Source organism: Martes martes (genome assembly GCF_963455335.1).
Source record: "Martes martes genome assembly, chromosome: 9".
NCBI lineage: Eukaryota > Metazoa > Chordata > Mammalia > Carnivora > Mustelidae > Martes > Martes martes.
The window spans coordinates 65,650,100-65,671,183 of record NC_137896.1 but is presented as its reverse complement, the minus strand read 5'-3'; the positions used below and the strand labels follow the sequence as shown (position 1 = coordinate 65,671,183).

General features: G+C 40.7%; 1 protein-coding gene across 7 annotated transcripts in view; it reads right to left on the bottom strand.

Annotated features, from left to right (window-relative positions):
• VWA3B (von Willebrand factor A domain containing 3B) overlaps positions 1-21,084 on the bottom strand; it is a 210,518-nt gene that overhangs the window by 88,500 nt on the left and 100,934 nt on the right. For all 7 annotated transcript variants that reach the window (XM_080813513.1, XM_080813514.1, XM_080813515.1 and 4 more), the window contains 2 exons: positions 12,152-12,250; positions 5,021-5,203 (listed from right to left, as the gene is read on the bottom strand). In XM_080813513.1, coding sequence (XP_080669639.1) covers positions 5,021-5,203; positions 12,152-12,250 — 282 coding nt within the window. The remainder of the gene's footprint in view (positions 1-5,020; positions 5,204-12,151; positions 12,251-21,084) is intronic.

Below are 21,084 nucleotides of genomic sequence, written 5' to 3'. Positions count from 1 at the left end.
TCCCTCCGATTTCCCTCCTCTTCACTTTTCCTTTCCTTCTCCTAATGTCCTCCATGTTATTCCTTATATTCTACAAGTAGGTGAAACCATATGATAATTGAATTTCTCTGCTTGACTTATTTCACTCAGCATAATCTCCTCCAGTTGATGCATGTTGTATGCATGCATAAGCTCCTCCACCCATGTTGATGCAAAAGTTGGGTACTCATCCTTTAGGATGGCTGAGTAATATTCCATTGTATATATGGACCACATCTTCTTTATCCATTCATCTGTGGAAAGAGCCAAGATGCCCTTCAACAGATGAATGTCTTTGATTTTCGAATGTTGAAACATGGTGTGTCTTGGCATGGATTTCTTTGGGTTTATCCTCTTTGGAGTTTACTCAGCTTCTTCAATCTACAGATTGATTGTTTATATCTTTCACCAAATTTGAGGAGTTTTCAGTTATTTTTCCATGTAGTCTTTCAGTCCCCCTTTCTTTCTTCTCTCTGGGGAACTCCAATGATACTAATGTTGGATCTTCAGTTATTGCCCTATAGGTCCCCATGGTTCTGGCTTCTTCTTCTGTTGTTGTTGTTGTTGTTGTTGTTGTTGTTGTTGTTTTTCAGTATGTTCTCTCCATTGTTCAGACTGGCTGAATTCTATTGTTGGACCTCAAGTTCACTGGTAAAATCAAGTCATTTCCACTCTCACCATTGAGCCCACCCAGTGAGTTTACTTGCTATTATAGCTTCCAGTTCTATAATATCAACTTGGAAATTTTTATAACTTCTACACCTTCACTGATATTTTCTATTTGCTCATTTGTCTCCAAATAACTTATAATTGATTGCTGAAGCATTTTTATGTAGGTTCTTTAAAATCTTGATCAGGTAATTCCAACATATAATTCATCTATCTCAGTGTTGGGATCATGTGATGGTCTTGTCTTGTTCAAGTTGTGATTTTACTGTTTCTTGGTATGATGAGTGATTTTTTACTGTATCCTGAACATTCTAGCTATATTGCATTATGAGACTCTGGGTCCTATTTTAAAACTTTTATTTTAGTTTGCAGTAACCCTGTTTAAATTTAGCATGTGAGACTTTAGTCCTACTTTTGTGGGCTCTTGCTCCAATGGCAATTTAATTTTCAGAGACTTTTTTATATTATTTTGGTCTTCTTTCAATCTAGTGTTGATGGGGCTCCCACTAGTCTCCGCTGGTGCTATCTGAGCAGGCAAAAGAAGTTTCCCCTAGTCAGACTGCCAGGTGTTTCTTGGTGCCTCTACAACCAGTGTCCCCTGGGTGTCCTGTGTCACCGGGTAGCTTAGGAGGCATAGGAAGACAGTTTTCCTGGAATGGACCTCTTGCTCTGGCTGAGTTCTTCTTGTCTATTCTTCCCATACACTCTGATGCCTCTGTGCAGAGAAGAGTCTCAGATCTGTGGGGGAAAAGAGGCTTCCAAGACTAGGCCACTTGTGGTTATGTCTCTTTGGCTAGTCCTGCCCACCTACCCCAGTGAACCTGTTTTTCCAGTACACTTTTTACACGTTTGGGGACTCTCATAGCTAAATTTTACTTTCTTTGGGGCACAACTATGTATCTAGTGGATTTTTCTTCCAGTTACTTTCATCAAGGCAGGCTGCCACAGTGTCAGGAGTTCAGGATTTGGGAGTTCAGTTCTCTTTATGTAGGCCAGTAATCTCTACTTTGTTCACAGTGAGAGATCCTAAGGGTAGGGAGTCAGAGTACAGAGTAGCCCCAGATAGCACCTCCTTTGGTCTTACTGTTGCTGAATGGGGGCTGAGAATCAGCTCTTCACTCAGAAAGGATCACAGTGGGGGTTACTCCCCTTTCACATTTCATTTATTTTTATTCTGTTGGGTGTTAACGGAGGCTCAGCTCCCTATCGACCCTCATTGGCAGCAGGGATAGGGGGAAAGTGGAGCATTGTCTATCTGTAACTCACAATTCCTTTTTCTTTTTCATTGATGTTGAGTGTTTGTGGAAGTTCATCTCGTTGCTGAGTCCCACTGAGATGAGGGCTGTAGCAAAGTACAGTAGTGACTGGACCATTGCTTTGTTAAGTCTTAGAAATGCCTGGTGGGGTAGAGGCCCAGTTTGCCATTGGACTCCATGGTGGTAGAATCAGAGCACTGCTGTCTTCCATTGGAGAGAGGATGGACAATAAGCTTCCTTCTCAACCTTCTGATACTATCCTAGCATGGGAGTTAGAGCACCACCTACTCTATCGGGGTCTGGAAAATCAGCTTTCCATTCAGCCCTACTCACACTACTCTGACAGTGAGGGATGGAAGATTAGCTTTCTGGTCAGTTCCTTGATATCACCTGGCAGAGGGATCAGAGCACCATCGCTTGCTTCCTGATAGTGTGGAAAATCAGTTCTTCGTTCAGCTCCACTCAAATCTCAGGGAAAGGGGTGCAGTTTTTCCATTGTTGTATGGCTGGATTATGGCAGATATTGCAAAAAAGGTTTCCTGGGGCACCTGGGTGGCTCAGTGGGTTAAGCCTCTGCCTTCAGCTCAGGTCATGGTCTCAGGGTCCTGAGATTGAGCCCTGCATCGGGCTCTCTGCTCAGCGGGGAGCCTGCTCCCCCCACCCCTCTCTGTCTGCCTCTCTGCCTACTTGTGATCTCTCTCTCTGTCAAATAAATAAAAATCTAAAAAAAGAAAACAAAAACGGTTTTCTGTTTTTAGGTCACCTTCTTCCCAGTCCTTTGACTAGAGAGAATAAGCTTTCCTTGGGTCATTTTTTTTTTGGTCTGTGCCTATTACAGATTCCAGGCTGGAGGGTTTAGCAGTGCCCTCTCTGGGATATATGGAAGGCATTAACAAATCCCCCAAGACTTATTGTCATATAATCCTTAAGTTCTGAGGTCCCCAGGAATTCCTCCTTCTTCTTTTCACCTTTCAGAGTATTCCTATGCTTATTTGTTATGTTATGTCCAGGACTTTTTTTAGCTTAAGATGTAGGACCTAGGAGGAATGGGACTATACCTTTGTTGTGGGAACTGAAAGTCTCTCCAGTAATTTATCTGATAATTATATGCAAATAACAAGGGGAAAAAAGCCTTACATATCTACCCATGCAGTTACCATGCAGCTATCCATGAAGGTATCCTTCGGTTTTCATTCCTTAGTGTAGATCTGTATTTCCATCTGGTATGCTCTTCCTTCTACCTGAAGCACTCGCTTTAACATATCTTATACTGCAGGTTTATTGGTGACAAGTTCTTTCATTTTTTGTGTATCTCCGAAGTCTTCATTCCACTTCCCTTTTGAAAGATATTTTCAGGGTATAGATTCTACACAGAGCCTTTCTGTCTTTCAGTACTTTAAAAATATCACTCAGCTATATTTCCACATGCATTGTTTCTGATGAGAAATATGCTGTTATCCTTACCTGTGCTCCTCTGTACCTATTTGTCTTCTTTCACCCTATTCGTTTAAGACTTTTCTCTTTGCCATTACTTCTGAGAAGTTTAATTCTGATATGATTTGGTGTGATTTTCTTCATGTTTCTTGTGCTTGGCATTCATTGTGTTTCTTGGGTCTGTGGGTTTATAGTTTCCAACCAAACTGGAAAAATTCTGGCACTATTGTTTCAATTACGTATTTACTAGCCTTCTCCAATTTTTCCATGCTCACTTATGCCCTATTTTCTGGGGTTTTGTTTGCTTGTTTATTGCTTTAATTCTCTTCTCTGTGTTACATTTTGGATAGTTTCTATTGCTGCCTTGCAATTTACTAGTGTTTTGTTCTGCAATGTCTTACCTGTTGTTCCTCACATTCCATGTATTTTTTACCTCATATATTTTAGTTATCACCTCTAAAAATTTTGTGACTTACTTATATCTTTCATTTCTCTTCCTTTTTGAACATAGCAAACACAGCTACAATAACTGTTTTAATGCTCTAATACTAACATCTGAGTCAGCTATGCATATGTTTTAATTTTTCTGTTTGCTTTTTCTCATTATGGACCTGTATTTTCCTGCTTCTTTACATACCTGGTACTATTTGATTGGATGTCAGAAATAGTCAATTTTACTCTTTTGGGTAATGGATATTCTTGCTTTCTTATACTTATTCTTGGGGTTTGTTTAGGGATGCAGGAAATAGTTTCTGTCAGGTCTTCATTTAAGGTTTTCTAAGCAGACCTGGGGCAGCATTTGGTTGTCCATACTCTTGAGGCAAGACCCTTCTTTATACTCTACCTAATGCCTACTGGATTATGAGGTTTTCCAGTTTATCTGGTGGGGTTATAGTCACTATTCCCTGCCCTGTGTGAGCTCAAAGAGGTCATTGTTCCCTCCAATCCTTTCAAATGATTCATTCCCCAGACTCTGGTAGTTTCTTCAAATATAAGCACTGATTGATATTCTGGCTTGTCCTGGATTTTAAGTGACTCCACAGGACAGACAATAAGACAAAAAACGTTCTCTAGAAGGGCAATCTTGAAATGCATTTCCTCAGGCCAAGATTAAAGGACTGGAGAATATAATTTTATTTACTCTCTCCCATCAGCCTATTGGAATGAAATGCTTTATCAGATGGTCCCATGGTTATACAGTTTTTGAGAGGTCAGGATCTGAATTTTTCTTAAGTTTCCCACAAATCCCTGTAAACAGCAGTGGTTAACAAACTACAGGTAGAGACCCTCTGGTATGCTTGTTAAAAATGCAGATTCCTAAATTTGGCAAAATGTTGATAATTATTAAATCTGACTAATGGGTACATGGGATGGGGTCCACATACTCTTTTACTTTTGTGTATGTTTGAAACTTTCCATAATAAAAAAAACCTAGAAGAAAACCAAAATATATTAATTAAGATTCCTGTGCCTCTATTCCTAAAGCCTAATTTAGCAGCTCTGAAGTGTGACCCAGGAATCTACATTTTCATAAATGCTCAATTTGTCTTTATGGTAGCAATTTTCTCAACTAAGTTATTGTCCATTGGCTTCCAGTCTGTAATGCCCAAATTAATGAATACTCTCTTATGTTAAGATCTTACCTGAACAATCCCTGGAGGACACAGATCCTTACAGCCAAAATTATAAAAGTGGAACTCTCCCCCAGTCAAAGAAGCAAGCTCACTCAAAAATCCATTTGCATTCTCATCGTTGTAATTGAAGGAGATGGTGTAAATAGGAATTTTCTGAAAAACTTTGACTTGGTCTATAACCATTTCAGGTGGCTGAAATGATACATTTTGAGGGGGAAACAGGGAGATGGAAAGTGAGAGGGAGAGAAAGAAAAAATATAATGTGAAAATCCTTAGTATTTGCTATAGACTGTGAGATTCTCAACTAGTAATTCCTTATACAGTGATGAATGGCTTCTTGGAAAGGTGTCAATTCGATTTAATAAACAAAGCAAACACTGCCAGATGGTGAGAGTATGAAGACCAATGACTCAGCCCTTTGCCTCTGTGGGCTCATAATTTGGTACAGAAACAATTCTTGAAGAAAGATGTGACTAACCAAATCACTCAATTTTAAGTGCACCTGAGCCTAGAGTTCATTGCTTTTAAAGTGCTGCGCTATACTTTAGAGCACTGAAAGTATCAGGGTGGAACACCTGGCTATTGGGATTTCTACAGAGTGAAGCTACTAGATCTCAATATGGCTTCCCAAGCATCTACTTGAAAAGAGCATTTTCCAGCTTCAGGTAGATGATGGTCAATGTGTCTCCCACAGAGTGAAAGAAGAGAGAGTTATTGAGGGTCCTTCCATGTGTGAGGCACTCTGCTGTGAGTATAACATAGCAGTTAATAATCCTCACAACGATCCTGTGAGGTAGTTAGAAAGATGGATAGTTGACTACTAATATAAATTCCTCTCATCCTTTTTTACTGTCAGAACCCTGGTTTTCTTTTCATGACAGCAATGTGCCCAGTTTAAAACAAACAAACAATACACACATAAAAACTCATCCTCTGACCCTCTTTTGCATCTAGAATTAGCCATGTGACCCAGTTCTGTCCACTGAGATATAGGCAGAAGTCCCAGGGAAGATATTCCTTTTCTCTAATAAAAAGGCAAAGATTTAGCAACAATGACAACAACAAATCTAATGTCCTTCCCCTTCCCATCCCCCATCCCGCTGGAAAATGGACACTGCCTAGAGATAGAGTAGCCATTTTGCAACAAGGAGGATAGAAATTATAAACAAAGATGGTGGAGAATGAACATAAAAAGAAGGTTCTTTTCTTGGAGACCTCTGTGAGTAGCTCTAGAACCTAGACTACCTACTGCTGGGCTTCTTATTCATAGGACTATAAATCTCTCCATTGTTTCAGCCATCATTTGTCTGCTCCTCTACTTTTATCCCCAGTAATACACAACTTTGCTTGGCCCAGTAGTTAAGGGCCCCACATATAGAAGGAGAAACTGAGACTCAGCAGGATTCAGTTTCCTAGGGCCATCAAGCTCTTAAGCAGTGGAATTCAAAGCCAATTTTTAGTATTAGAAGCAATGCCAGACTGTTTGTTCCCTTCATTTGCAATAAAATAGTCTCTTGGTAAGGGCTGACTCTAAAGTAATGTTTATATCACCTAACGCTCAGGAAAAAAGAACTGATTAATTCCCCTGCCGTCTCTCCACCACACCATCAGCTGAGAGTTCTCAGCCGAGAACCTTCAGAAACTGCCTCTGATTGGCCTGCCCCCATTTCCTCTATGTTTCTCAGTGCCAGGAGACCCTCTTTGATTAACCCAACTTGCTGGCTCCTTCAGCCAGTTCCATTGTCCACTTATAGTTTCTATCATTTGGCCTTTAACCCTTCCTATATTTGGGTTATGTGTCCTGGAAAGGCAGAGTGAAAAGGGAGACACACCACTGGCTGGCCTTGCGCAGCTCACACACTGCCCAGGAAGTGGTTGGTTAAGTGGTCCCCAGGTTCTGGTCTCATTCTAGCCACTACTTACACACAGCTTCAGTCTCTGTGTCTGGCTCCAGCATTGATACTGGCCCTACCCATAAGCCCACGTCCACCTCTCATCCTTTTTCTCTCCTCTCCCCTCTGGACATCAGCTGGTTTCTTTCTTTCTTATTTTTTTAAATGTTCAGTTAGCCAGCATATAGTACATCAATAGTTTTTTTTTTTAAAGATTTTATTTATTTATTTGACAGACAGAGTTCACAAGTAGGCAGAGAGGCAGGCAGAGAGAGAGAGGAGGAGCCGGGCTCGATCCCAGGACCTTGGGATCATGACCTGAGACGAAGGCAGAGGCTTTAACCCACTGAGCAACCCAGGCGCCCCAGTACATCAATAGTTTTTGATGTAGTGTTCAATGATTCATTAGTTGCCTGTAACACCCAGTGCTCATCAGAACACATGCTTCTAACCAAATAGTAACCTAAATGAGCTGACCCCCAACCAGCTTGTCAAATGCAAGCTGCCTCCTCTTCAATCAGTTTAGCTTCTATTTCTGAAAACCTACTATGTATTGAGCACTAAGAGCTCTGCTCATGCTGTCCACCTGTATCCTCTCTACAACCCTCTGAGGTGGGTGCTATTATTATCCCTGTTTCTTACCAGTGAATCCTGGCCACTGACCCTGATACCAGACTGGAGATACTAGCTCTAAATTCTGCTAATTTTATAGCCTTTAAGCCAGGAACTATTCTTATACTGACTTACAGCTGAGATATTTGGAAAGGGAAAGAAATTAACATTGATTTAATATTGACTGTGGGTGCCAGGTACCGTGGGTAGCATTTTCATCTGTCCATATGCTACCTGACATTACTTCATATATTTATTTGTTCATTGCCTATCTCCCTATAAAACATAAGCTTCTCTGAAGACAGGCACCTTGTTCATCTTGCTTACCACTATACCCCAGACTGATAGCAGTGCCTGGCATATACAAGGTACTCAATAAACAACTATGGAATGCATTCATGGGGACATCATCTCATTTACTCCAAGCAAACTTGTGAGTAGGGAGTATTGGCTTTGAGCCACAGATGAGGAAATTCACAGTAGAGGACTTGCCCGAGGTCATTCAGATGGACCGTGCTGGGGGTGAGCTTCCAGCAGAGGTCTCTAGCTCCAAAACCATTTCCACCATTCCATACAGCTAGAGAGCACCCAGACACGAAAAAGCCTGTTAGTGTATCATAGTGAGCCTCCCACATGCATCCAGCCTTAGGTAGTGTTTTCTAAACTGACATGATGTTCTCATACCCCGTGGTGTTAGAGAGCTGCAAAGACAGTGGGGGTGTTGCACAAGCTCAATACCTACAGGGTAAAAGAGCCATTCTTGACCTCCTGCCTGTTCCCCCCACCCCCACGGATTCCTCTCCCTGGTTTATGCCCTCACAGCTCTGAAGAGGAGGCTCAGAACATGGAAGAAAACCTGTTACCACACCAGCCTTGCTGATCCTGATTCCTCTAGTCACTTACTCTAGGAGCTCTGTTACTAGAAAGTAGTGGGCCTTCTCCTTGTTTAACTCCTAGACCACATTGAGGAAACCTTTCTCAGCCCAGGACTCCTTCGTATGTTCCCCACAGAAATCCCTTCCATCCCTAAATGAGGTCAAGCAGCATGCATGAGAGACGCTCCTCAGTTCCCTCTTCTCTGAATCTGAACAAATGTGCATTTTCACTTTCTAAACAATGTGACCCTTCCACCACAAATGTCAACTTGGGGTGGCAAGAGAGGCAGGGATAGGTCCCCCTAACTCCTCTAACTTCTGAAGGAGGTTTGTCTGCACAGTGGCTCATCCTGTTCCTTCTCTGAGCTCCCACCCCTCGCACAGCTCATGTTAGGCTTTCCCCACTCATTTGTGTTTAGAACGGCGCAGAAGCCTTCCTCACTCCCACTGTCTTGAGTCCTGCCAGGATAAGTTCCTAACTTCAAAGAAGCCCCAGAATGCAGCACTGTGCTGGGCTGTGTCCATTCATACCTAGAGATGCCCACCAAAGGACACCTAGCAATTCTATTTTAATGACAACTAATATTACTAGAATTCTTTTAACTTGATTAATTTAAGTCTTGTCTTGCTATATAATTCTTCCCTGGACATTTAATAAACAAATAGTAAGCTGGTATCTATGGAATTAAATCCTGAACCTCATTTCGGTGTGTCCTTTCAAGCAGAAAATTCTGCTGAGTATTGGGAATAAGAGCACCAGCCTTAACATATTCAGGTCCGACAAAGTCAGTGACAAGTTCAAAAAGAAATGGAGATTGAGTGATATGTGTTAATGTCCTCTACACAGAGCGTGAATATCAAATATTCATTTGCTTTTTGGAGAGAATCTGAGGGACAATGCAGAAAAAATGGATTGCACAGGAGAAAAGGCAGATATGAACACAAAATGCCTAACTAGGAGTTTATAAATTACTTTTCAAGTGGACCGCATCTTTCTGATTCTGATTATCATCTGTTTCCATAGTTCTTCATCTTTAGGCAGACTACAGACCCTCTGGTGAAAGCTAGGAAGGGCTCTTCTCCCAGAGAAATGTACAAGTACATTTTGTATATACTCTCAGGAGATTCCAGACCCTCTGAAATACATGGTGGACTGTGAATCAAGAATCCTTCCCAATACACAGCTAACAAGAATATTATTTGGTCCATCCCTTCTGGGGGACTATTTAGCAGTACCTCTCAAAATGCATACCTTTGGACTAAGTCTACTTCTCAGAATTTATGCTACAGATAAACATATGCAAAACACGTGTGCACAGTTATTTTTGAGATGTAGTGTATAAGAGAAAGACTGAAAACAACCTCAATGTCCATCTCTAGGAATATTAGGCAGCTATAAAAAATGAAGACGTTCTTTATATATTAAGCAATTTCCAAATCATATTGTTTTATTAATAAAGGTGCAGAATCATGTGTGTAATACACCATCATCTATATATTTATAAAAGAGAGTATATAAAAATACATTTCTGCTTGCATAACAGTTTCTGAAAGAAGATCTAAGGAATTGATAACACACATTGCCTCTTAGCTAGTGAACAGGAGGTTGGAGAGAGAATCTTCTCTGCATACCCTTTTGTACCTTTGTAATTTATACCATGTGAATGTATTACTATTCAAAAATTAAATAAATAAAATTAATTTCCAAGTTAGAAGTTATATTAAATCTATATAATGGAATATGATACAGTCATTGAGAATGATGTTTTGGAAGAATTTCTCATGACTTGCAAAAAAATGCATATATTAGATGAAACAAGGGAGAACACAAAACTGAATTATGACTGAGTTAAACTTTGTTCCTTTTTATGCTTATATGTTTATCTATATTTTCTAACTGACCTATAGTGCAAACAGTAAAATAAGTAAGAGTTTATTAAAAAAGTAAAGACCCCTTGTACAAATGACTTTCAAATCAGAATCCCTATCCCCATCTTTCCCAAACACCAGCCCCATATTTCAAGAGGTCTCTGGACATTCTTGAACTACAGGTGCTCAAGCTTGACTTCTTTCACCAGGAACTCCCAAACATTGTTCCTTCTTTAAGTTTAAATTTAAATCAGTTACTAACATATTGTTATAAACTACAAATCAGTCACATTGTGATTCCTTTTTCTCTTTCTCCCATCTTCTCCTCACTCTGTCCTCCTCTGTTCCCAAACTGGTCACCAAGTCCTTTGATGCTACTCTATTATCTCATCTCTGAGGAAAGTCCTCTCTTCCACATTTCTGTTTCCTACCTGATGTGGGCCCTCACCAACTCCCATCAAGATTCAGTCTTTCCCTTGCACTGCTGAGGCACATTTCTGAAGTACAGGTGAATGGGACCACCTGCCCTGCTGAGCACCAACCCCCAGCCCCCACTGTGGTAAAGCCCACCCACTCATTCCAGGTGGCCATCAAGGATTATTTCCCCCAACCCCCAACGGAACCTTCCAGCCTCAACCCCAACACTCTTCTGTCATTGCCCTTGCTCTCAGATTGCTTCTCTAGGCAGCCCACATATTTCCACACCTCTGTTTCTTCTGCCCAGGATACCAGTCATCTCCTCTGTTTAGAAAATCCCTCCTCCTCTTTCCAGACACAGCTCAAATGTCCCCTCCGCAGTGGAACCTTCGCCACCCTTCTCCCCATCTTGTACAGCAGGACTCATCACTCTGCTCTCAGACATCTCACAGCACAGACAGCCCCACACCCTGTGTCAGATCAGAGTTAACCACACATGTCTAACATATCCCCTGAAGTGTAGATGCCCTTAAGGCAGGGGTAAGATACCATTCATGTTTGTAGCTTCAAACCTTGGCACCACCCAAGGAACATAAGCAAGGCACAATAAATTGCTTTTGAACAGAAAGCATAGTGAAGTTGATAGGAAAATCATCCAAAATAAAACTTCACTTTACAAAAAAACAAATTTCACTTTACATATAACTTCTCTGCCATAAATCTCATGCTGTAATAAAATCCAGTTGCTTTACTATTTAAGCCTTGGACCATTTGATGCAGGATATTTTACAATACTTGCCTAGCACTCTTCACATGCAAACATCTCACAACTGAAGGATGCAAGTTGATACTAATTCACTTTAGCGGTTAATTTACATTGTACTGGCCTGCAAATCCGTATGTTTATTTAATGCCCACAGCATTAGTCTTTCATTCACAAAGCTCAAAAGAAGATGAACAGACTCCACTAAAACTTTTCAAATATTTTCCAGTCAGGCTAAGCAAAACAAAGAACATTTCACTAGAAAGGTATGCTTTTGTTTGAGTGATTACGAAGTTAAAATTAGGGGTAAAAAACCAAGGACATTGTGCAGTGACATGTTTAGATTTGGAGTCCCCAAAGGAAAAAAAATCAAAAAGAATCTCCTTACTCTTATTAGTTTGTAACAAAATATACACCAGTCCTCAATGGAAAGGTGGAGATCTCCTTTTAAGGGGTTGGTCTCCAGGCCTGTGGGTGTGTGGCGCCTCAAGACAACACCTGATGTCACATAAATTCCCCTCTGCATTTCAGCAGACAAAGGCATTCCTCAGTGTATTTTTTCACCTCAGTTCTGGGTCCCTAGGCCAAGGAAACATCTTTCAACAGTTTTTCAAGCTGTTTCAAGCAGTTGAAAATGTCCCTCAAACCCATTCTGGGCATTTACTTTCAGGGCACTGGTGAACCCCTTTTTGTTCCCAACCTTGGTAAGTACCTGATCAGGTCTCCCATCTGTCAAAAGGTAGATTACTTGTGTTTCTTCATCAGCAAAAGCAATTTGCAAGGCATGCAGGGTGTTTGTGGAACTTCCAATCTACAAAGGAGACAGAGAGAGGTACTTGAATCTCCAGAAAACTCTCACAAACAAGTTATTTATTTTCTGCTCCCCCCCCAAAAGAAAGAAAGAAAGAAAGAAAGAAAGAAAGAAAGAAAGAAAAATGCCTGTGAAATAAAAGATAAAATTATATTGAGATAATAATTTAAACCCAGTAATTTCAAGGAGCCAAATCCTTGGGTGTGCCATAAAAGCCTCTATCCAGACAATTCCAGGGCTACTAGAAGCCAGGACTATGGACTTCCTGTCCTGACAACATAGTTCTTAATGTAACTATCTTTGTAAGGCACTAAGTCAGTTACTGTTCATGTGGCTGTCAACACAGTTTAAACATACAGTTTGAATACAAGCCTGGCAGGACAGACCAGGATTTATTCAAACATGAGCATGGTAACATCAGCCATCTGGGGTACAGCAAAGAAACTGTTTAAGTTTTTAAAACTCCTGCAATTTCTGCCCAGGGATACAGAGTGCTGGCCAGAGTGTCACTGCCAAACTTATAACAAAAAGAAGCCAGATGAACAACAACACATCATTGCCTTTTGTTACACTCCTCAGAGTGCTCAGGTCACAGGGCGACCAGCTGGCCCCAAGTGTGAGGAGAGACAGGCACGTGCAGGGACCAGTGAGATGTAAGCACAGGCTCCTGGGAGGAGATGCAGGGGACACTAGGTCACAAGAGCTTGCCTGGGGTGATTGGTGAACTGGTGGAGGCTAGCTGGCTATATACTGGTGAGAAGGTAAAGGTCTGCAGGCCATAAGTAGAGGGGAAATCTGCATTCTCTCGAAAGCATTTTCACCACAAAGCCCACAGGCGCTCACAGAAAAGACTGGCCCAAGAAAGTATCCTTCATGGAGCAGAACTGGGAAAGAAGAGTGACACAGGAACCCTTACGCTCCATCTCACCTTCAGAATAAAAGCTCTAATGTGTGAATGTGTGGGATGGGGGAGGTAGGGGGGAGGGAGGCAACAAACAGAGTCACCCTTAGGGCACTGGTGAAAATCCAGGGCAGCGGAGGGAAGGAAAGGGGAAAAAACCAAATCCTCCACACCTGGAAAAGGAGCCGGGCTAGATGCTGGGCTCAAAACTACTAAGTGGGACAGACCCCTGAGCCTCTGAAACTGCAGTCCCCCTAAAATGAAGGCTCAGAGAACACACACCCCACCCTTCCCCTATGAACACTGACCAGCAAGGAACATATAAAGAGACAGACTCCGAGGCCCAGTGTGAAGGGAAAATTAAAATCTGAGGGTAGATCAGACACTAAAGGACAAGCCTCCAACACTTCATCCCCCACCCCAAGCCTAAGTACCACCACAAGAATGTGAGGGCAGGTGCACTGAAGGTAACAGGAACAAACAGACCGCAAACCCAGCCCAGCTCTGGATCAGATTAAGTTTATGCCTCTCCCCCCAAAAAGAAACGTATGCTCATTTCCAGACGTGAATAACATTTATCTCAGTATCCATATACTATGCATGATGTCTAGCTTTTAAGAACAACAAAAAATGAATACCCTAAGCAGAAAGAAACAACATACTACCAAGATACAAAAGTAGTCATCAGAAACAAATTCAGGTGACACCGATGCTGAAACTATGTGAAAGAAAATTTAAAATAACTGTGATTAATACATTAACATTTCTAATGGCAAAGGTGAACAATGCTGGAGACCAGATGGGCAATTTCTGTAGAGGGATGGGAACCTGAAGAAATAACTGAAAGAAAAACACTAAAAATCAAAACCACAGTAATGCAGATGAATACAATAAATCAGAACGGAAACGAGCATCAAAGGGCTGTGGGATGATATCAAATGGTCTGACATGTGCATAATTGGAAACACAACTAAGAAAACAGGATAGTAGAAATAATGAAAAAAGGAATAGCTGAGAATTTTCTCAAAACAATGACAGACATAAACACATGGACCCAAGAAGGTCAAGTAGGATAAATAAAATAAAATACCCTGACACTCCTACGTGGCAGTGAAGACCAAGGGCTGAGCCAAGATTCTCATCCCCACCAAGTGTAACAAGCCCTCCCTGCCTGACTGTGTCCACTCCTACCAGCAGTATTGAGGTGATCTACCCCTCACAGTCCAAGTGGGGAAACTGGACTTCAACCTCTGTCTCTTCCTCACAGTATGTAGACTTTTGGGTTGAGCCTCTTTCACTTACCAAAATGCATTTAAGATCTACCCATGCTAGGGGCGCCTGGGTGGCTCAGTGGGTTAAGCCTCTGCCTTCAGCTCAGGTCGTGATCTCAGGGTCCTGGGATCGAGCCCCACATTGGGCTCTCTGCTCTCCGGGGAGCCTGCCTCTCTGCCTACTCATGATCTCTGTCTATCAAGTGAATAAATAATAAAAATCTTAAAAAAAAAAAAAGATCTACCCATGCTATTTCATGAATTGAGACTTTGTTCCTTTTTATGGATGAGTAGCATCCCTCATTGAATGGATATAAAATTGTTTATCCATTCTCTGTTGAAGGACATCTGTGTCATTTCCGGCTTTGAGCATTTATAAATAAAGCTGTTACAAACGTTTGCTTGCAGGTTTTTACATGAATATACATCAAAAGCTGTGAAGGGCCTGAGATTTTGCCTTAGTTGCCAACTAACATGGGTGCCTGGGTCACCGACAAAGGACTTTACTACTCACAGCAGCAGCAGTAGCCAGAATGTCGGTGGGAGGGCGGGGTTCAGCACCAGTTTCCTGGGTCCCAATTCCCACAGGGTGATGGCAAGAGGGTTAAATGACAGTTGCACATACAGTAGGTTGTGTTAAAGGAGAGGGACCCTGAACTTAGGAAAACTGAATATCCTATAATGGACTGTAAGCATGTTCATTCTTTGCTCTGGAGTCAGATATTATCTTTATACTGGATAATAAGCAGACCACCTTTTCCTACTTCCCAAGGCTGTCTGCTATATAAACATTCACGAAAAGACAGAACAGAGGTTCTTGACAAAAGAACATAGATTACTGATTTGAAATCATTTCCTCTTTTTTAATGGAGGCTTTTAGTGCATTAAATTCCTTCCAGCACTGTATTAGCTGGCATTCCACATATTTTGATGCTGTGCTTACTTTTCATTAAATTTTATGAAATTTTATTTTTTAAAAGATTTTATTTATTCAATTGAGAGAGAGAACACAACTGGAGGGGAGGGGCAGAGGCAGAAGCAGACTCCCCATTGAGCAGGGAGCCTGATGCAGGGCTCGATCCCAGGACCCGGGGATCATGACCTGAGTCGAAGGCAGACACTTAAACGACTGAGCCACTCAGGTGTCCCTAATACTATGAAATTTTAAATTTTCTTTGTGATTTTCTTTCTGATCTGTGAATTATTTAAAGCCTGTTCTTTAATTTCCAAGTGTTCTGAGATTTTCATGGTGTCTTTTTGTTATTGATTTCTAGTTTGATTCCATTACAGTCAGAAGATATCTGTGTGACTCAATACTGTATGATTTCAATGCTTTTAAATTTGTTAAGGGTTGTTTTATAACTCAAGATATAATCTATTTATGTGAATGATCAATGTTTCTTGGAAAAGATTATGTATTCTCTTGGTGGGTGGAGCATTCTATAAATGTTAATTAGATATGCTTACCTGAAGGTGTTGTTCTGTTCTTCCAAATCTTTGATGACTGTTCAATAGTGCTATCAACTGCTAAGACTGGGGTACCAAAGTCCCCAAGTAGAATTGCTGTATTTGTCTGTCATGTCTTTTGAAACCATCTGGCTTTGTTTCATGTATTTTGAAGCTTTGTGGTTTGGTACATACATATTTAGGATAGCTGGCTTCTTTTTTCTAAATTAAAATATAAAATATTTTTTTCTAAATTAAAATATAGCTGTATAATGTAACAAAATGTTACATTAGTTTCAGGGGTATAACACCATGACTGGACAAGTTTATGTGTTGTGCTGTGTTCACCATGAGTTTAGTTGGGATTGTTATCCTCTTGCTGGATTGATCTTTTTCTTATCATGTTAAGTCTCTTATAGTTCTCTTTGCTTTAACATCTACTTTATGTAATATTAACATACTTACTACAGATTTTTAAAAATTAGTGTTTGTATATCTTTTCTATCTTTTTACTTTCAACCTGTGTTATTTTTGAAGGGAGTTTCTTATAGACCACATAGAATTGGATCATGTTTTTGTCTACTCTCCAATCTCTGTCATGTAATTGGTATATTTAGATGATTTACATGTAATTACTGGTATTTAATTAAGTTCCCATTTTTTGTTTTCTGTGTATTTCCTCTGTTTCTCATGCACCTTATTTTTCCTTTCCTTCCTATGGATAATTTGAACATTTTTTTAGTGTTCTATTTTGATTTATTTGTAATGTTTTTGAGTGTGCTGCCTTATGTAGTGTGCTTCATGGTTGCTCTAGGTATTTTCTTATGCTTATGTGTAACTTATCACAGCCTCCTGATACTGATACACTTGAAGTTTATCACTTCAAGTATAAAAACTATCCTTTCCATTTAGGACCTTTGTCTGAAGTACTTTCTCTATATTTATTATATACCATATTAGATGTTGTTAAACTTTTGCTTGAACCATAAAACATGATTAAAGCAACTGGTGAGGTTACAGATTCTCTACTACGTTTACTTCTCTATGTACCCATTCTACTGTTCTTCCTTTACTTCCTCTACTGTTCTTACTTTACTTCCTTTACTTCTGAAGGTCCAAGCTTTCTCCCTATTTGGAGAACTCCATTAGACATTCATTCTTTAATGATATGTCTCCCAGCACCAAATCCTCTCCGTTTCCCTTCTCTTTCAGTCCTGAGGATATCATCACCAGAAAGATGATTCACAGCCTACAGGTCTTTTCTTTCAGCACTTGAAAAATGTTGTGCATGCCACTTCCTTCTGGTCTCATGGTTTCAGATGAGAAACTGCTGTCTTTTGAATTGGTGTTCCTTTATAGTTTACATGTTATTTCTCTTTGGCTATTTTTAGGATCCTTCTTCGTCTTTAGTTTTCAGAAGATTAAATAGATAATATGTTACGGTATGGATTTCTTTGGTTTTACCCTGTTTGGGGTTTACTTAGGTTCTTGAATTATAGTTTTTATGTTTTCATCCAAATTTGGAGAGCTTTTAGCCATTACTTCTTTGAATACTTTTTTAGTCCCACACTCTCTTCTAGAATTCTGATGGTATGACTGTTACCTCTTTTTTACTGTCCCAGAGATCGCTGAGGCTCTGTTGGTACTAGCATCAGTTGATTGCTCTTCTCATTCAAATGTGGATTTCTTGGATTGTGGTATGATGAGTGATTTTTATGTCCTAGACTATCTGGTTACTATGTTAGGAGACTATTCCCATTTGAATGTCATTTAGCAGGCAGTCACCCTGTTCAGGTTTAGCATGTTTATTTTAGCCTATGTTTGTGGGCTTTAGTTCCAATGACGATTTAATTTTTTACCCCCATGCAGTCCTATGCTGGTCTGCTTTGTTCTTCTTGTGCTGCTGGGGCTCCCACTCAGTTCCTATTTGGTGCTGCCTGTGGGAAGCCTAGGAAAGGCACGTCTCTGGGCTGCCTAATGGTGCTAGATGACCTGCAGGGGTGTATGAGCAGAAGCTGCTGGGCCTGACTCTATTTATACTGTTGAGTTGAGAGCAGGAAGATACAAAGCTTTGCCTTTGTTGTTGTTGCAGGACTGGACTTCCCATTGGTGCCCCAGTTGTGAAGCTGGGACACTCAGGGACTTTGCTGTTGCCAGCAGGTTCTGCCACCTACAGGTGACCTGGTTTTAGAAATGCCCAGGCTTTGCTGCTGCCACTGCTGCAGTTGCATGGGACCACCAACCGTACCCCAAGCATGCAATGCAGTCTGAAACAGCCTGGGATGTTGCTACTGTGGCTACTGCCAACAGATCAGACCACTCATACAATGCTGTGGCATGGGGGCAATGGTGGACAAATGACCTTACTGCTACCATTATTTCTAGTGGATCATGCCCATCACACTTGGGTTGTAAAATGACAATTGGGAAGCTGGAGTTATGCTGCTTTTGCCACTGCTGGCAGACTGGACCACTTGAAAGGATCTGAATCGAAGAGCAGGGACTGGGATAGCAATGGCTATATTATTGCCACGGCTATACTATCGCCACTGCTTCCAATGAACTGGACGATGTGTCAGAGCCTGTGTCCTGGAGTGCAGTTTGGGGAGTCTCACTAGATCTCTGGTGGGTCTACCTTTTCCCAGTGTCTTTACTCAGACTCTATGCACTTGTCAAAACCCACAGATCTATACACCTAAAAAAAGTGTTCTGTACAAATTAAAGTACAGTTCAACTAGGATATGGGGGGAACCAGCATACTGATGAATGACATAACCACACTGAAGTAGTTGGGTAAAAAAGTACCTGACTTAATAACTTTAGAAAACAGCTCTTTGACTGGATACTGTAAGGCTAAACACAGAAAGAACTATGTGTAAACAGTACACTCTAGCTGATAAATTTGTTTCTCAGAGTATGGGTTAGAAATTCTGAAACTACTTTATATGTATACTAGGGTTGAACAAAAAAGTAAATACGTTACAGATAATGATAACCAGGTTTTTCATGGGCAAAGAAGTTACAAATAAGCAAATACATTGATTACAAATAAATCCTGTGGCTCTGGATTTTTGCAAGATGTATTAGTATGAACTCATGGTTTTATTTTTCTTTTTTAACAAAAATACAGATAAACAGATAGAGGAATATAGATGTTTATGGACAGATGGGCTATTATACATGTATTTCCCACCTTTGTCAACTGAGAAGACCTAGAAGCAGTGAGTCTAGTAGCAGTAATAAGCATACCCCAACACCCAGATTTTGGTTTATAAACACCATTCTCTAATAAAAGAAACAATGGTTCCCTGGAGAAGTAGTAAACTCCAGAGTTGAGGCTGGGAAAATATAAGATGAACATGAAACATCTCATAGCACCAGAAAGTAAGGAAGTATTCAAAAAAGAAAAAAAAAGCTAGATGCAAATATGAAGGATATAGGGGGCAACCTGAAAGAGTTCCCAATGGCCAAAGTGGGAACAAGCTTAGTAACAACAAAATAAATAATAGCATTCAACTATTACTGAAAGAGTAAACCAATATTCAGGAGTCCAATATGAAATAAATATGATTGATGAATAAATACAAGGGGGGAAGGGGAAACTCTTAGTTGCAGAAGAGTTCACATGCATAAATGTAAAAGGAATGGAGGAAACAGAAAGTCACCATTAGAATAGCACTGTGAAAACTGGTGTAGAGAACATCCACCACAGCATGCAAAATTCATGAGTAAATATTTAAGAAACACAGGATATGTGCACAGTCTCAAGGCATCTCATCCGAAATACATTTTATCTATAAAAACAAAAACAGTAACTTTACATGGGAGCAACCTGGCAGAAGCCACCTTACCTGCATCTCAAAGTTAACATGACTAGTATTAAGGCATATCAACCACTCGACATGATGCCCTAAGAAGGATGCATCACCTCTGAGGTATTCTAACCCCAATCTAACCATGAGAAAACATCATATATATCCAAACTGAAGGACATTCTATAAGACACCTGATCAATACTTTTCAAAAGCGTCAAGGTCATGAAAGACAAGGAATCACTGAGGACACTTTACAGACTGGAAGAGACTGAGGAGACTCTGGAACTAAATGTAATGTGGGGGATGGGAGAAAGAGGTGAAGGGGATTAAGAGGTAAAAACTTCCAGTTATCAAATAAATAAGTTATGGGGATGAAAAGTACAGCAGAGGTAACATAGTCAATAATACTGTAATAATATCATGTGGTGACAGATGGTGACTACACTTACCATGGGGAGCACTGAGTAATGTATAGAATTGTCAAATCACTACGTTGTACACCTGAAGCTAAAATAAAACTGTATGTCAATTATATTTTGATAATAAATTTAAAAAAAAAATGCAATGTGGGACCCTAGACTGAATCTTGGAACATAACAGTACATTAGTAGAAAGTCTAATGAACTCTGAGTGAAGTCTGTGAATGAAGCAATGTGATTTTCTTAGGTTTTGTTTTAAATTGATTTTATATTTTACTTCTTTTTAAGTAGGCTCTAAGCCTAACATGGGGCTCAAACTCAGGACCCCATGATCAAGAGTCGCATGCTCAACTGACTGAGCCAGCCATGTGCCCCTGTGATTTTCTTAGCTTTGGAAACTGAACTATGGTTATGCCAGATGTTAACATTAGGGGAAGCTGGCTGAAGAGCAATACAGGCCCATCCTCTGTACTATCTCTGCCACTCTTTTATTAAGACTAAAATAATTTCAGAGAGAGGCAAGATGGCAGAGGAGTAGCAAACTGAAATGACATCAGATCCCAGGAGTTCAGCTAGATAGGTATAAAACCATTCCGAACACCTACAAACTCAACAGGAGATAGAAGAGAAGAAGAGCAGAAATTCTAGGAACAGAAAATTGACCACTTTCTGAAGGAGAGGACATGCAGAGAAGTGAATCCGAAAAGATGGGAAGGTAAGACTGCGAGGGGAGGGACCAGCTCCGAGCAAGCGGCGGCGAAGTGTGGCACAAAATCAGGACATTTAGAAGTCTGCTTTACTGATGGACATCACTCCAGAGGCTAAGCAGGGGTGGAGCCCTCGTGGGGACAGTGTGGTCTCAGGTCCTGCAGGGTCACAGAAAGATCAGGGGTGTCTGAGTGTGGCAGAGCTACCAGGTATTAGAGCAAGGAAGCCGACTACAGAGACAGAGCCGAAGAGTGAGCTTTCAGATTGGGGTTAC